At 42.6% G+C, this 17,674-nt stretch overlaps 2 protein-coding genes across 2 annotated transcripts in view; both read left to right on the forward strand.

Moving 5' to 3' along the window:
• Window positions 1-14,041, forward strand: part of LOC308683506 (dual specificity tyrosine-phosphorylation-regulated kinase 1A-like) — a 55,577-nt gene extending 41,536 nt beyond the window's left edge. The window contains exons 25-28 of the mRNA XM_081353967.1: window positions 2,239-2,379; window positions 4,331-4,634; window positions 8,944-9,065; window positions 11,656-14,041. Of these exons, the coding sequence (XP_081210093.1) occupies window positions 2,239-2,379; window positions 4,331-4,634; window positions 8,944-9,065; window positions 11,656-12,210 (1,122 nt within the window). The 3' untranslated portion in view covers window positions 12,211-14,041. The remainder of the gene's footprint in view (window positions 1-2,238; window positions 2,380-4,330; window positions 4,635-8,943; window positions 9,066-11,655) is intronic.
• A 3,502-nt stretch (window positions 14,042-17,543) lies between these two features.
• Window positions 17,544-17,674, forward strand: part of hlcs (holocarboxylase synthetase (biotin-(proprionyl-CoA-carboxylase (ATP-hydrolysing)) ligase)) — a 106,115-nt gene continuing 105,984 nt past the window's right edge. The window contains exon 1 of the mRNA XM_081355162.1: window positions 17,544-17,674. This exon is cut by the window's right edge and continues 73 nt beyond it. The gene's annotated coding sequence lies outside the window, so the exon portion shown is untranslated.

A 17,674-nucleotide genomic window follows, 5' to 3' on the forward strand; every position in this document is an offset into this window, starting at 1 on the left:
AGCCTTAACCTCTTAATTGTGAGGCAGGGGTCGCCGCTAATTTATCATGATAGTTAACAACTACTTGCTCAACCAAGCTTGTTGTTTTAAAGCCTAGAAGCTTGTCTTTACAGTGAATATAGGGAATATGACCATCTCTCAAAGGGTAACTCTCGGAAGAATTGAACCTGTTAATCTGCCCGAGTCAAACTTTCGTTTAAAAGCATAATTACAATGGAAACTCGACTCTACACATGAACTCCAGCACTGAGAACAGTGTTTGTGTACACAGAGTTTACTAAAAAGAAAGATTTTGAACAGCTCACTGTATCTGTGTCCGCCGGCATTTTGTCAGTCAAAAGTAGTCGATCTCCGAATGCAACGTAACATGAGGAGAGTAAAGATGGAAACCTCTTAAAGATTATTTCCATATAAATTCATGGATCATTTTTTTTATCTAAGTTGTCATGCTTTTCATTTCAAGTTCATGACATTTCCTCATGGAGTCAGAGATCGAATTCGGAGATCGACTACTTCTGACTGACACAATTTCAGCCACCGGAAACACTAACTGATAAAGTGAGTCGTACAAAACCTTTCTTCTTAGTAAACTCTGCGTACACAAACACTGTTCTCAGAGCTGGAGTTCGTGTGTAGAGCCGCTGGTGCCACTTCAGCACAGTTTCATGTTGTGTCCAGCCTTCTTAGTGTTTAGAAATAGCGGTTTAGATGCGATCATAGTAGTGGCCCAGCACTCCCATTCAAAAGGGTAACCCTAATCCTAACTCCCATTCAAAAGGGTTAACCCTAATCCTAACTCCCATTCAAAAGGGTTAACCCTAATCCTAACTCCCATTCAAAAGGGTAACCCTAATCCTAACTCCCATTCAAAAGGGTAACCCTAATCCTAACTCCCATTCAAAAGGGTAACCCTAATCCTAACTCCCATTCAAAAGGGTAACCCTAATCCTAACTCCCATTCAAAAGGGTAACCCTAATCCTAACTCCCATTCAAAAGGGTAACCCTAATCCTAACTCCCATTCAAAAGGGTAACCCTAATCCTAACTCCCATTCAAAAGGGTTAACCCTAATCCTAACTCCCATTCAAAAGGGTAACCCTAATCCTAACTCCCATTCAAAAGGGTAACCCTAATCCTAACTCCCATTCAAAAGGGTTAACCCTAATCCTAACTCCCATTCAAAAGGGTTAACCCTAATCCTAACTCCCATTCAAAAGGGTAACCCTAATCCTAACTCCCATTCAAAAGGGTTAACCCTAATCCTAACTCCCATTCAAAAGGGTAACCCTAATCCTAACTCCCATTCAAAAGGGTAACCCTAATCCTAACTCCCATTCAAAAGGGTAACCCTAATCCTAACTCCCATTCAAAAGGCAGTTTGACCAAAAACGAAAATACGGTCACTCTTAAAAGAGGCGTTTCCATTCTAATTATGCTTTTACACGAAAGTTCGACTCGGGTAGATTAACAAAAAGAGCCAAGGTTCAATTTTGGCGAGAGTTACCCTTTAACTAGTGCTTTTCAGTTTGCTGACATTAGTAGTGCTCTGTTGTTATAGTGTGAGAAAATAAGTCCTCTACATGTAAATGACGTCTGTAGAGTCACAGCACATGCATATAGACCTGTCAGACATGTGTCTCCACTAGCAGAATACAGCCAGCATGTTTGTTTCAGTTCGAGAACAAACTTTACAAAGCATTTGTATGAAACAGCGCCGGCGACCCACGTGTACACACACGATGCTGTTGTGCTACGGGTTTAAACCATAGTAGTTAGCCTATCTTTACTTATAGCAGATGTTCTCCAGCGCAACATAAGATCATAAAAACATAAGATTGTATTTATTTGTGCTATTATTTGTACAGACGACAAAACTGAAGCAAATGCTTGTAATAAACAGAACGATATTGTGTGTCGGTGTGGACGCTAATATAGTTATCGTTCTTAGTGTGAACAGCAGCAAAGCAATTTTGAGATACTTCTATATATTGTTTTGTTCAGTTTTTATTTATTTATATTATTTATTTTTATTTAGTCTTATGATTGTGGGCGGATCTTGGGCTTTGTTGTAAATAGTTACACACACAAAATGTTTAATAAATAAAGAATCGCCACATAAAAAAACAAGGAAAGCAATGTTTACATTAGTTAGTGTCAGGGCCAGTAAAGATCACGAAAGTCTTCGCATCGGGCCGTGACGCGCTTGTCTTACGGTTTTGATGCCCGCTCTGACGGCAGGTCGACCAGATGAATAAGATCGTGGAGGTGTTGGGCGTTCCTCCCAGCCACATCCTGGAGCAGGCTCCCAAAGCCAGGAAGTTCTTCGAGAAGATGACTGACAGCTCGTGGTGTGCGAAGAAGACCAAAGATGGCAAACGGGTGTGTGTCTCTCCTCTCTTCACTGCTCATGTTCTCGTAGTCTTAGTCCTGTGTCAGATGTACTTTTCAGTTTTCATCATATTCAGTCTCGCCCTGCTATCATCAGTCAAGGGTTAGTCGACTAAAGGCCTGGGCATTTTAGTCTAGTTTTAGTCAATGAAACTTAGCATATTTTCGTCATGCTGCATAATGGTTACATTGATAATAGGCTAACCATTATTTTGCTTAAAATTATAATCACAACAATTGTTGTCATTTGAGAAATTTATATTTGCATTTCATCAGAATTATTGCACTTTCATATACAAGTACAAATCTAGAGAATGTCTCGTATAGTCTAATAATAAACTCGTATGCATGGTTTATTTGACCTAATCTAGTTTCCTGATTTTTTTCATAGGCTATTTGTCAGAAATGAGCCCATTCTCTACAAGACATTTCTCTCAAATTTAAACGGTGAAATTTCTCATAATTCCAAATTAAATTAATGTTTTGTTTTTTTTAAACGACAGCAAAAAAAACAACTGCGTTTGTGCATTTATTAATGTAGTCGAGATTCATGTTTGGGATTATTACAGAAGGTCTGACCGCAGTTTTAGTCTCAGAAACTCAGACTGGCTGAATGATGCGATCGCTGAACTCCAGCTTACATGTTCGTCTGTGTGTGATGTGTTCAGATCATCCGAGAGAGCGCCACGCATGGTTGCCAGATTGTAAAACATCGGGTAGAAAACGTGTCCTTTTAACAGAAAAGCTCTGATTGAGGGATTTAAATTCCTGAAATCTGGCAACCGCGACACGAAAGCTCGTAGCGCTTGTTAAAAACAGTCTGTAATGCAGAAACAGAGCGGTTTTAGAAATGCATTTATTTTTTAACTACATTTTAGTCTCGTCTTCTTTCGTCAACGATATTGCATGTTGATATAGTCACAGTTACTGTTTAATGACGTTAATGATCGTCTCTTCTTAGTCATGGAAGAAAAGGTCGTCAACGAATATTTTTCGCCATGGTTTCATTAAAGGATCCTATAATGCCCCACAAGATGTAAAATAAGTCTCTGATGCCCCAGAGTGTGTGTGTGTGAAGCTTTAGCTCTAAATACCCCACAGATATTTTTATATAGCATGTTAAAATTATGAATTTTTGAAGGTGAGCAAAAACGCACCATTTTTGTGTCTGTCCCTTTAAATGCAAATGAGCTTCTGCTCTCGGCGCAGGGGGCGGAGCTTCAAGAGCAGGTGTCCTGAAAATTTCATAAACCTTTAGCCTTTTATGTTCAAACTGGAGTCATTGATGGAGAGACTCGAGAAGTGACAACATGTAGAATACAACATTTCTGAACTGTTAGTTGATGAGTTTATGAAGCTTATGTGTAGTTATCTTCTAGTCATTGATTAGCATATTCTGTCATGATAATCGATAAATCGTGTTCAGGAGGCGGGGTTTATGTAAATTCTAGGGTTGGTGATGTCACTAACCCGGGAGGAATGTGGTGTAGTCTCTACCAGCCGTTTGTTGTAGTCCTTAAAAAGCGATTTCTGTAAAAGCAAATATCTCCCTTTGCTGTGAACTTTGAGCGTCGTAACTTTGCAGATGTTGTTTATGATCTAACAGCAACATTACACACTAACTACAGTTAGAAAAGTGAAATAATAATCACCCACCCCTTTAACGAAATGAACACTACTTCACTTCCATTCCTGTTCCTGTCAGCAGCTGTGTGTGTATTAGAGGGATAGTTCACCCAAATATGAACATTAGCCCATGATTTACTCTCCCTGAACTCGTCCTCGGTGTGTATGACACTTTTCTGTCAGACGAACACTGAGTGAAACATGTGCTGGCTCTTCCAGCTTTATAATGGCAGTGAATGGGCGTCTGTCTTTGGAAGTCATGTGTTCATGTTTGTGTGGCTGGTCCCTCTAACGCTCCGGTCTCTCCCGTGCGCAGTATAAGCCCGCGGGCTCCCGGAAGCTGCACAGTGTTCTGGGCGTGGAGGCGGGCGGCCCGGGCGGGCGGAGAGCCGGAGAGTCGGGACACGCCGTCGCCGATTACCTGAAGTTCAAAGACCTGATCCTGCGGATGCTGGACTACGACCCGAAGACCCGCATCCAGCCGTACTACGCCCTCCAGCACAGCTTCTTCAAGAAGACTGCAGACGAGGGCACCAACACCAGCAGCAGCGTGTCCACCAGCCCAGCGCTGGAGCAGTCGCAGTCGTCCGGCACCACGTCCAGCACCTCCTCCAGCTCAGGTCTCACACACACTCACTCACTCACTCACACACACTCACACTCACTCACTCACTCACTCACTCACTCACTCACTCACTCACTCACTCACTCGCACACACACACACACACACACACTCACTCACTCGCTCACTCACACACACACTCGCTCACTCACTCGCACTCAACGCTCACTCACTCGCACACTCACTCACTCACTCGCACACTCACACACTCACTCGCTCACACACACACACTCACTCGCTCACACTCACACACACACTCACTCACTCTCACTCTCTCTCACACACACACACATACTCACTCACTCACACACTCACTCACTCACACACACTCACTCATTCACACACACTCACTCACTCACACACACTCACTCACTCACTCACATTCATATACTCACTCACTCATTCACTCACACACACTCACTCACTCACTCACTCACTCGCACTCACATACTCACTCATTCACTCACACTCACTCACACACACTCACTCACTCACTCACACTCACTCACTCACACACACTCATAATAACTCACTCATTCACTCACACACACTCACACACACTCACATACACTCACATACTCACTCACTCACTCACACTCACTCACTTATTCACTCACTCACACTCACTCACTCACTCACTCATTCACTCACACTCACTCACTCACTCATTCACTCACACTCACACTCACTCATTCACTCACACTCACACTCACTCACTCACTCATTCACTCACACTCACTCACTCACTCATTCACTCACACTCACACTCACTCACTCACTCACTCACTCACACACACTCACATACTCACTCAATCATTCACTCACACTCACACTCACTCACACACACTCACACACACACACACACTCACTCACTCACTCACTCACACACACTCACACACACTCACTCAATCATTCACTCACACACACACACACTCACTCACTCACTCACTCACTCACACTCACATACTCACTCACACACACTCACACACACACACTCACTCACTCACTCACTCACTCACTCACTCACACACACTCACATACACACTCACACACACTCACGCACACACACTCACACTCACTCGCTCACACACTCACTCACTCGCTCACACACACACACACACACACACACACACACACACACACACTCTCTCACACACTCACACTCACACACACTCACTCACACACACACACACACACACACACACACACACACTCACACTCACACTCACTCACACACACTCACACAGAGGCGCGAGACATGATGATGATGACGCGGTCTGTTTTTGTTAGCTTATCCGGTGTACAGCGCTTGTAATGTTAATTTGAAAAATGAAACTGAAAGAGTCTTCCTGCCAGAGATGTGATGGTGTTTTCCCACCGGTTAATCGACGTGCAACAACACCTGTAACACCGGCGGGGGCTTTTAAACCGCTAATCTAAAGGTGAAAGTAAAATGTGCACGTCCGCACATGCTTTCATACTGGTGGAGCAGAGCGAGATTCTCTGTAAAGCTGCTTTGAAACAATCTACATTGTTAAAAGCGCTATATAAATGAAGATGACTTGACTTGACTTGAGAGTCTTCCCATAGGAATGAGCTGAGAACGCGCTCGCTCGTGTGGTCGCGCGCATTTTAGTTTCACTTTCAAATTAGCGCCAATTCGGGGGCGGATTGCTTGAATGGTGAGTTCATTAGCCTATTATTCTTAATGAAAATCGTGCAACGACACACTTGATCATTCCTGCACATCGGTCAGAGTTGTGTGTGTTAGTGAGTGTGTGTGTGTGTGTGTGTGTGTGTGTGTGTGTGTGGTTGTGTGTGTGTGTTGTGTGTTCATCAGCTGAAACACTGTCAACAGAAAGCGCTCAGCACTCGCTCAGATCAAGAGCGTCTGGTGTGTGTGATGATCTGTAGATGTAGAGAGTAGAAGTGAGTGTGTGTGTCATGATGTGTAGATGTAGAGAGTAGAAGTGAGTGTGTGTGTGTGTGTGTGATGATCTGTAGATGTAGAGCACATGTGTCAAACTCAAGGCCCGCGGGCCAAATCCGGCCCGCCACGTTATTTTATATGGCCCGCGAGAGCATATGGAAATTTAGGCTGCCGAAAAATTTCGTCCGAAAATAACATTTTCTGGCCGAAAGATACTAAAAAGCCGCCGCGCCCCTCCGTGTTCGGCGATGGTTTGACTCTGGCTCAACGTGTTTTATGACTTTGCGTGCGAGTCCGCTTCCGAAGATGCATAACTTCTAAGCGCGTTCCGCTGTGTGTGTGCGCTGTGCTCTCCGCTCCGTGTTCACAGCGCGTTCTGCTCAATGTTCCGCAAGCAACCTCCGTGTGTGTGTGTGTGTGTGTGTGTGTGTGTGTGTGTGTGTGTGTGTGTGTTGCGAGCTCTGCTCACGCTCACCGGAAAGGCAAAGTCCACTAAAAAAACGTGCCGACATGAAATTTCTCTGGACTTGTTTCTTTTTGCAATAGCACTACTGTGCTGTAACATGTGTATAGTCATGGTGTGTATAGCCGTGCTGGGCAACACTGGTAAAATTACTCTCGTTCACTGGTCCTCTCCCTGCTCTGCTCATGCTTTGATTAAAAATAGCTTTGTAGGACTATACTTTATTTTGACAATTGGTCAAAAAATAAATCTGTTAAATCTGATTCTGCTGCATAGAACTGATTGAAGAATAATATATTGATATTTTATATTATTTTAATATATTTTAATATACTGTATACTTAAACTTTGCACCATTTGGATCACTCCGCTTATCTGTGTTTGCGCCACTTGCATCATTAAGCCAGTAGGTGGCGACAAGTGACTGTCTTTATGAGTGAACAATTGAACTTAAAACTGATTAGTGCCAAAAACAATGATTAACTCAGGAAAGAAACAAGTTGCTGAAACCAATCTTTAATGCTAATATAAATTGCTCATTTGCCTCTGGACACAAAAAGATTGCACTGGTGTTCGATTGAAATGTAACATCTATGCAAAATAATCCTTGAAAGATTTCTCATTTAAGGCCATTCCTGTTTGGAATATGTGATTGTGTATTGTCAACAATAAGCAGAAACATTCTGCATTTCCATTTTGTAGTGTGGATCATTCATTGCAATATTTATCCTCATTCTCATTTTTAAGAATCTGTTATCTTGACAAATAATTTATGCTACTGCCCACTGACATGCTTTTAAAGCTATTGTTATCAAAAAATTTTGGCCTTTAAACACCTTAAAATGCACATATGTAGGTCTGAGAAATCCAAATTTTCTCAGGGGAGCAAGCCCCCGAACCCCCCTAACTACCTTACATTTGAATGAGTGTGTCTGTGTGGTAATGTGTGCTGGTGTGGCTACAGTGCCAGGGCTGAATTTTTGAGCCAGTTTACCCCTGCATATATACAATAATACATTATTCTCTGTATCAAATCATTATTACCCAGCCCCTCATGTTTCTGGCTCATCCCCTTATGTTTTTAAAACCTAGAAACACCCCTCTAAATGCATATACAATATTTGTAACTTAAATAAGTAATAATCAAATAAAGACACTATATTAACATTTTAAAAGTCTTACAGTTACAACCGGCCCTTTGAGGGCAGCCATAATGCTGAAGTGGCCCTCAGTGAAAATGAGTTAGACACCCCTGATGTAGAGAGTAGAAGTGAGTGTGTGTGTGATGATCTGTAGATGTAGAGAGCAGAAGTGAGTGTGTGTGTGTGTGTGTGTGTGTGTGTGTGATGATCTGTAGATGTAGAGAGCAGAAGTGTGTGTGTGTGTGTGTGTGTGTGTGTGTGTGTGTGTGTGTGTGTGATGATCTGTAGATGTAGAGAGTAGAAGTGTGTGTGTGTGTGTGTGTGTGTGTGTGTGTGTTTGATGATCTGTAGATGTAGAGAGCAGAAGTGAGTGTTTCTGAATGTCAGTTTGCTGTTGTGTTCATGTTCATTACGCTGTGTGTTGAAGTGTGTTTTCTCAGGTTACTGATGCACTTTTGTAACCTAATTTTCCTTGCATGCACATTTAAGAAAATTATATTTTATTTAAGAAATTTTTGCACTTTAAAAAGTGAAAGTCATTTCATTTCAATAAAAGATGCGACGCTTGATTAGGTTTATATTTGCTTATTGCGCTCGCTTGCGGCCTCTTGTGGACACAGGAGACACTACAGCCCTCTTCCTCTAACATTATTGCTTTTAAAATTTGAATATAATTAGAATTTTGCTTTTCAGCCATTTTGACAGCGCTATCACACACACATCTGAGCTCATGAGTTCTGTGGCACTGACTCTGATCGTATGTGTTTGCAGGAGGTTCTTCTGGAACGAGTACCAGCGGTCGAGCCCGCTCCGACCCGACCCATCAGCACCGGCACAGCGGAGGACACTTCAGTGCTGCAGTGGGCATGGACTGCCACAACCTCTGCCCACAGGTACACACACACACACACACACACACACACACACACAAGCATTACACACAGCTGATCCAGAATCTCCAGCTACGGTTTCTGTAGTCGGTGTGCGCACGGGTTTATATCAGGAAGTTGATGATTATAAGGTCCAGATGCTCTGAGGAAGAGCTAGCCACTGCAGGGTTTCCGCGGGGCTTTAAAAAGCATTAAAAGTCACTAAATGGATTTTGCTATAATTAAGGCCTTAAATGGCATTAAAAAGCATTAAATTGTAATCCTACGGCATTAAAAAATTGTATCGTTTTGAAAATTTTATATTATCAATTTATTTGAATATAGCCTTCATAATAAATCATTTTTATTTGCTGTCGCAAAATATGTACGTTAGTGTGATAAACGCGCGGAACCAGTTTGGTGATTGCCTCTGGCCGGAGCAAAGTTGTGGAGGTGCCGCGAGTCAGTCATTTTGAACAGCAGGAACAACAGGAATAAAACTAGACCAGAAAAATGGTAAAGTGCAAGGAAGACAAACAATTTAGGACATGATTGCAGCCCGTTGGTGGTCAAAATAAAGAAGGATTTTGCAGCGTTTGTAAAAAGGTATTTTTAAGTTGGGTAGCTACAAGGGGAATCAACGCCTTAAAATCTCATATGCAGTCTGACAGCCACAAATCAACGGTAAAAGGCAGACAGCAATTAACTATGTGTAGTAACTTTCTCTCATGAGCTCGACATCTGCTATTGAAGCTCACTTTGCATTTTATTTATTTATTTTTGTCCAGTTTAACACGCTAAAGTATTTAACACAAATGCAGCACTCGTTAATTTTTGTCATTCTTTGGGTAGCGTTACATTATATGATCCCGCTCTTATTCATGTAAATGCTTTTAAACGCGCTGCCTGTCTATGTGACATATACACACAGAGAAAGACGCGCGCCAGTATCGTGTGCAGTGCACAGACTGCTTGCCAGAAAACGGTCCTCTTTCGCGCTTGAACGAACAATAACACACAATTATGCCAAAATGTCTGTTTTGTGAGTATCCTCATAACATAAGAGCAGTCTTAAATTAGTGAAATAAAGTCTTGAACGCAGAGTTGTGAGGGAATGAGGCGCGTGTCCTGCAGCAGCGGCTGCTCTTAAAGGGACAGCAGCCAATAAAGCTTTCTGTCAGTAAAGTTAATCACAGAACAAAGGCACCAGAGAAAATCACTCACTGCTATTGACTAAAGAGCTCTTGTAGCTTTAATAAGCATTAGTCTATATTTAATCTATAATTTATGCGGTGCAGACTGTTTGATAACTTTATTCATTTTTTGTATACGTCCTACCTGTTAGACAGGAAGGGCAAAGGTAAATATGACATTTATTGTAGGTTTATGTGAGGATTGTTTGTTGAGTTTACTTAAATTAAAAGTTGTCATATTATTATTTTTTTTAAAGCCTAATGTTAAAAAAAATATAAAAAATTTATAGCTTTCAATTACACTGTAATGTTGGATGGTTATAATTAATGTTTAAAATTAGGGGGGGAGAAATAAGTTTTATCCAGATATCAATAGCTGTATTAGTATCAGTGAGACTGGCCTTTATGCTGTCTCTACATTAATTTGTAGGTTAACTGTGAAATTATTACATTATAAAATATATAAACCTAAACAAATGTAAGTGTTTTTAATTGCGGAAAAAAAGAAAAAATGTGTGATTAATCAAGTTAATTTTTTAATCGATTGACAACAATTATATATATATATATATATATATATATATATATATATATATTAGATTCCATAATAGAGTTGCTCTGAAAGTAAAATATTTAAAGGGCATATTGCAGGGTTTTTTGTTGTTTTCTTACAAAATGAATATATAACCTTGAATGAAAATACCGTATGAAAAGTTAATGCAGGATTTAACATGTTTTAAGACATAAGGGCACAAATTTAGTAGAAAAAGAGGCAGTTTTCTTGACGTGTTAAAAACTTTTTTTTTTTTTTCAACATACGTCTCGAGATGGAGTCTTCTAAAAGTGAAACTCTTCCTGAGTCTCTCCGTAAGGCTGCACTCGCTTCTGGGGATTCTGGGATTCCGGATGAGGGAGATTGGCCTGTTCTGTTATTGCCGGAGTTTCTGAAGCTCGTGTAAAGACTCCGCCCTCTTCTGAACGGAGGCGGAGCTAAAGCTCATTTGCATTTAAAGAGACATGTTCAAACTGTGTGTTTTTGCAAATTTGACAAGCAGTAATAAATGATCTGGTATTTTGAGCTGAAATTTCACACACACATTCTGGCGACTCCAGAGATTTATATTACATCTGGTGCAAAGGGGCATAATATGTCACCTTTAAGGAAATACATTTTTTTTTTTAAGAAATTTATTTTCAAGAGTTACTGCACTTTAAAAAGTGAATGTCATTTCAATAAAAGATGCGATGCGTGATGTGGTTTATATTTGCTCATTGCTCTTGTGGGCACAGGAGACAACACAGCACTCTTTTCCTCTTAACATTAAGTATTGCCTTTAGAATTCGAATTCTGCTCATATTTAAGAAGCTTTTCCGCCGTTTCGACAGCGCTAATGTTGCCGATGTGTGTTGTTGCTCCGCAGGCGAGACAGGCGTTCGTGCCGGCGCTGGGCTGGGTCGGGGGAGACGGGCTTCAGCAGGCGTCAGGAGAGACCCACCCCGTCCAGGAGACCACCTTCCACGTGCCCCCCCACCAGCCCAAGGCCCTGCACCCCCACCACCACCACCACCACCACCACCCGCCGCAGCTGGGCCAGGGTCCGGCCCGGCCCCGGCCCCGCCTCTACTCCCCGTCCCACAGCGCCTCCACGCAGGACTCGCTGGAGGCCACACACACACACCTGTCCATGACCTCGCTGTCTTCCTCCGCCTCGTCCTCCTCCACCTCCTCCTCCTCCACCGGACACCACCACTACTCCTACCAGAGCCGCCCGCTGCCGCACGCGCTGGGCTTCGGCCACGCCGGGCTGGGTGCCTTCTCCAACCCGCGGCAGGAGACCGGCGTGCCGGGCCACTCCAGCTCCGGCCCGGGCCACTACAGAGCCGAGGCCCACATGGGCCTGAGGCCGGGCCTGGAGCGCGAGGAGTCGCCCATGGCGGGCGTGTGTGTGCAGCAGAGCTCCGTCGCTAGCTCCTGACTAGCCTGAGGACGCGAGACTAGCGCTGCCGGAGCCGAGCCGGGTCTCAGATGGCTTCGGATGCTCGTTCACACACACACACGCGTGCGGGAGACGGCTAGCGTGTCACGACCGCCCCCTTTTCTTCTTCATGTCGTGCGATCGTGTGCTTGGAGCAGAGCTTTCCCAGAGTGCAATGAGAGGTGGTTCTTTAATATGGCCTTATCGTTACGGACTGAAGGAAGACCGACGAGCCGGACGTTTCTCTTCGTCGTCTTCTTCAAGTGACAAAAGCTTTCGTGTGTTTTCGGGCGGCGTGCGAACACCCTTCATTGGCGACACACACACACACACTCGAGAACGGTGATTTGAGGCCTTTCTTACCCAGAGTTCCTCTGTGCCGCAGGACTGCCGTGTCCCTTCTCCTCCTCTTCTTCTTCTTCTCTCACGCTTTAGCTCATTCGCTCTGATTTGCGCAGCATGTGTGTTTTACTTTCCTCCCCCCCCCCCCGCCCCCCCGCCCGCTTCTTCTTGATTTGGCTTCACGATTATGCTGTGAATTTTACACCACTCTTTTTGTTTCTCCCTTTTGATAATTTATTGTACCAAAGGCGTTTTTTTTATAGAACATAGATGTCTGTAACCAATAATGTAGCAGTTCTGCACTTTGAAGCGAAGGTGTGTGTCTTGTCGTGTCAGTAAAGGACTGCCAGAACTGAAGTGATGATGTTTGATTGGCACATTACAGAGAGCCCGATCCTGGAGGCCATCGCTTAGATTCTCTCGCTCTGTGTTTCCTTCTCTTCATTTGCTCTTATCGGCGGTGTGCGTGACACGAGCTCAGGCGTCCCGTCGGCGTGTGTGTGTGTGTGTGTGTGTGTGTGTGTTCTGTCGGTCGGTCGGTTCGGTGGACTCGAGCTGCTCGGCTGGTCCCAGAGCAGATGGACAGTCGGAGATCTTCTCTCGGCAGCGAGTGTGTGTGTGTGTGTGTGTGACGGTTCTCTAGGGTTCCTGTGGTCACGGCATACGGAGGGAGTCCAAGAAACAGGCTTCAGGTGTTTACTTTGTGACCCCATTTTAATAGCTGAAATAGAATTTATGTACATATTTATATTTTTTTAATAAAGGAAGTTTAGAACTCACTACTTTTTTCCTAATGGTATTTTGAGTACATTTAAGTCAACTTGGTAACATGCAGTGGAAGTCCTCTATGGTAGTCAATGGGTATCAGTGCTTCCAGGCCAAAGTAGTTGACGACGATGACGACGCTAGTACAAATGCAAAACTCTAGGGTTGACACGGGACGGAGAGTAGATGTTTATACTTCACTATTGTAGACAGGGTATGGTGTGTGTTCTCGGCCGGCGCCTCATGCTCGTATACTCCAGCGTGACCTAGTATACGTAGTACAGGAACTAACTTTACGTTTAGTTGTGTTCTAATGGCACACGCTTCAATAAATGGGTCCATTTGAAAGCAGAGGTGTGTGTGTGTGCGTGTGTGTGTGTGTGTGTGTGTGTGCGTTTGTGTGTGTGTGAGAGAGACAAACATCAACAGCGTTTCAGGTCACACTTTATGATTTGAAATCTCCCCCTGGTCCGACTCTCCCCTCGGCTTCCCGTCCGGTTCGCACTCACTCCTCGTTTGGTTCCAGGACATGTGGTGGTGATGATGATGATGATGATGATGATGAACGACAGACGGATATTTGGGATCTCTATCCACAGGTTGTAAGATCAGGACTTTCTGTGTAAATTAAACGTGTCACTGAGGGGCAGTAATGGACAAACCCTTTGTACTATATTCAAGCGGTCTTATGTATGATTATAAAAAAACAAAGTTGCTCACCTTGTGCCCGTGTTCTCTCATTTCTTCAAGCTCTTCCATGTTCAGTCTGGAGCCAGATCACGGTTTCTGACACACACACACTGAGTCTTCACTAACGTGTCATCGGTGTGTTTATTACTTGTCTGTCATAATACAGCATTTTTAGTCGCTCCCGCGGACCCATGTGACCTGGAGTGGTTCTGCTGATGTGTAAGCTGTCCAGAGGTGACGGTGCTGACGCTGCTCTGTCTGCCGGTGTTCAGGCTAATGACAAGACGGCCAGTGAAATCAAAGACAGGGTTTGTTTTTAGTCCTTTTAATGGTCTTTCCTATTCTTATTCCATTTAACTCCATTTAAAGTCCCCCTGTGGTGAAGATCCAGCTGTTAATGTAGTTTATGTGTCTATGTGGTGTTTTTAATCTGCTTTAAGACAAGCCATGTGTAAATTCATAAGTCGACAGCATTGCTGAGTATTTCCTCCTTAAAACTGCAGTGAACCAAAGACAGTCTCAAAAACACGCTTTGAAATCGCTGGTGTTTCTGACGTCACAAACTACCTTGTAACCAATCAGATCAACGTGTGATCGACAACCAGTGGATCTCTGAGCTGAGGGAGTAAGTGGAGGCGGGGCTCATTTGCATATTCATAGAACCGCGCATACTAAATGAGGCGAGGGTGTCGAGTTACATTCAAGATATTATAAGGCAAGGGTTACATTTAAATATGTAATTTTGGTGATCAAAGATGAGTTTTAAGGGCCAACATTGACTACGGGGACTTTAAGTTATTTAATTTCTTTATTACACATCAGTGTTGAAGATGTTAAAGGAGAACTCGGCAACTCTAGCGAACTCTAGTCACTTCTTCGCTGATTTTCCCTTTTGTTGTCGCATGTTTTCCCCACGAGCTCCCCCTACAGCTGTGGTGGGGCGTATATTTCACAACACGGTCGTAAAAAACTCAGCCTCCTCCCCCTCTCTACCGCTGCTCATGTGCGTTTGTTATGATCGGAGCAAGCCAACTGTATCGTGTGGAGCTTTGTCTACTGAGGTGGGTAAAATCTGGTAATACATCATACATGCGTGTGTGTTTATGTCAAATTGCCGTAAAGCAATTCGTGTTTCGCGCTCGTTCTCGTTCTCGCTTCTCACGAGACTTCCAATTTCTGTCTTGCCGGGACGGTAGTGCCCAAGTTGCAAGGTTGGTTTTCCGCCTGGGAACGCTGGGGGGAGCGGGGAAAGTCACCAATATCACCAGAACAGGTTGTTTAACCATCAAAATGATTTCTAGACAGTTTTATTAAGTTAAAAAAGTTACCAAGTTCTCCTTTAAGCTCTCTCTCAGCTCTTCATATAAACTCAACCAACGAAATTACTAGTGTATTCTTGGACAACCAGTTGGCAAATAAATGCTTAGATGTGGCCTAAATTAATGCATTTGACAGACGGTTTTATTCAGGTACTCATTAAATTTATTTTAACTTTTTCTTTTACAGTTGAATGGTCTTGGCATGGTTAGTGCTATTCTTTACTGTAACATACAAGAAAACCATAATTTTGCTGCTTTTTTTTACTTGAGAAATAATTAGATCGTTTCAAGCCTGTTTACTTTGTAAGTTTTATAATGGCCCATATCATGAATACGATTTTATTCTGTATTCCCATTATGGGTTTGGTGTGATTATTTAGGGCCCGAGCACCGATGGTGAGAGGACCCTATTGTTTTTGCTCCGTTTATTATTATTCTTCTTCTCCAAAGTGAATCGCTTTTTAGAGGGCCTAAACATGCTCGAAAACTCATGAAACTTTGCACACGCTTCAGAAGTGGTGAAAATTTACGTGTGATATGGTTTTCAGAATTGTGGGGGGCAAATTCGGTAAATTATTGCCCCCACATTTTGCCCCGGCTCCTGGTTTCACGTACAGGTATGAAATTTGGTACATACATGTAATGACCCAATACCTACAGAAAAGTCTCTTGGAGCATAGCCCTAAACACAACAGGAAGTGAGCTATTTTGAACTTCCTCCTGGATTTTGGGCATTTTTCGTAATTTCCTGATGTTGTACTTTAACGAACTCCTCCTACAGATTTGATCTGATACTCTTCAAATTTGGTGAGTGTAATCTTAAGGCCTTTGTGACGTTAAATTGCGAAGATCTAGAGTTTTCGTCGAAGGGTGTGCCCTCGGCGGCCTGACAAACATCTATCTATAAATTACAGGAACGTCTGTCTGTCTGTCTGTCTGTGTGTGTGTGTGTCTGTTCCTCGCATATCTCTCGAACCGTTAGTCCGATTGATTTCAAACTCGACAGGTGTCTTGCCACGGGCACGAGTAAGTGCAGTGCCAAGTTTGACATTGTTTGGATGAGAAATGCAAAAGATATCGTTAAATATATCATTTTTAGAAGGTTGTGGTTTAAAAATAAACATTCTGACATTAGAGAGTTGTATCGGTCAAAGAAGCCCCAAGAAGGTTGTGGTTTAAAAATAAACATTCTGACATAAACACTCAGTCAGCTACACTGTTTACTTCTGAATATTATAGTTTGGTTCCCGAACGTGATAAATCCATCTATCTATAAATTACAGAAACGTCCGTCTGTCTGTCTGTGTGTTATTCGCATATCTCTCGAATGTGAGATAACCACTAAATGTGTGAAAACCACTATTTTCTGTTTCAAACTTTCACATAGCATCTTTAGGTTATAACAACATTGAAAATCAAAATCTGGATTTGAATTTTTTAAGATTTATTATAAAAACGGATTATTTTTTCCCAAAAATGCAATAAATTCATGACTTTTTTTTTTTTTTTTTAAATGCTATTAATCCATTGAATCAATATAAAGTTATTTTTGATCATATTGCCATCGCAAGAAATATCTCCTGAACTTTTTTGACGGCGATCAGCTCACAAAAACTGATTTTGCACGGGCACTTTGCACTGCTCCCTGAATCGAGGTGCTTATTCATTTGTGGATGTAAACTGAATCTGTAAGTCAGCTATGCTGTTAGTGTTTACTTCTGAATATTATATTTCATTCTGGTGCGCTTAACGTTGTCGCTACTGTGTAATAGTAGCCTATGCTATTCACCAACTAAACATATCCTATTCAATGCGTTCACAGTCTCTTTCACGGGCATCATTTGTAGTTGCCTATTCACAAACTGTTTGCTCAAGCATAGCGTTTTCTCGGAGTTCACTGTGTGCTTTTTACCATGCACAAATAAAAATATCACTGAACTTTTGCTGTGTAATTGTAACAATGAGCACACACCAAACCAACAATTACTAAAAACACACACAAAAACTGATTTTGCACGGGCATTTTTTGCACTAGTTCACCCAATTTCGGCCTTTTGGTGATATATGCATGATCAGATAAGTTCAATATTAATGTTGCTTGCAGTTCTGATGTTGCTAGGCAACCACAGACAGCCTGCAGTAACTCAGGCATACAATTTTCAATCTGCCACAAACTTCACATGTTTGATAAGAGTCCTGTCCTGAACACATGCCAATGCTCATTATGATTATAGCAATAGCACCACCTGCTGGTAGCAGGAAGTGTGGCAAATACAAAACGTGCTCGAAAAATCATGAAACTTTGCACACGCTTCAGAAGTGGTGACAATTTACGTGTGATGTGGTTT

The sequence above is a fragment of the Scardinius erythrophthalmus genome (genome assembly GCF_964197995.2).
Source record: "Scardinius erythrophthalmus genome assembly, chromosome: 23".
NCBI classification, from domain to species: domain Eukaryota; kingdom Metazoa; phylum Chordata; class Actinopteri; order Cypriniformes; family Leuciscidae; genus Scardinius; species Scardinius erythrophthalmus.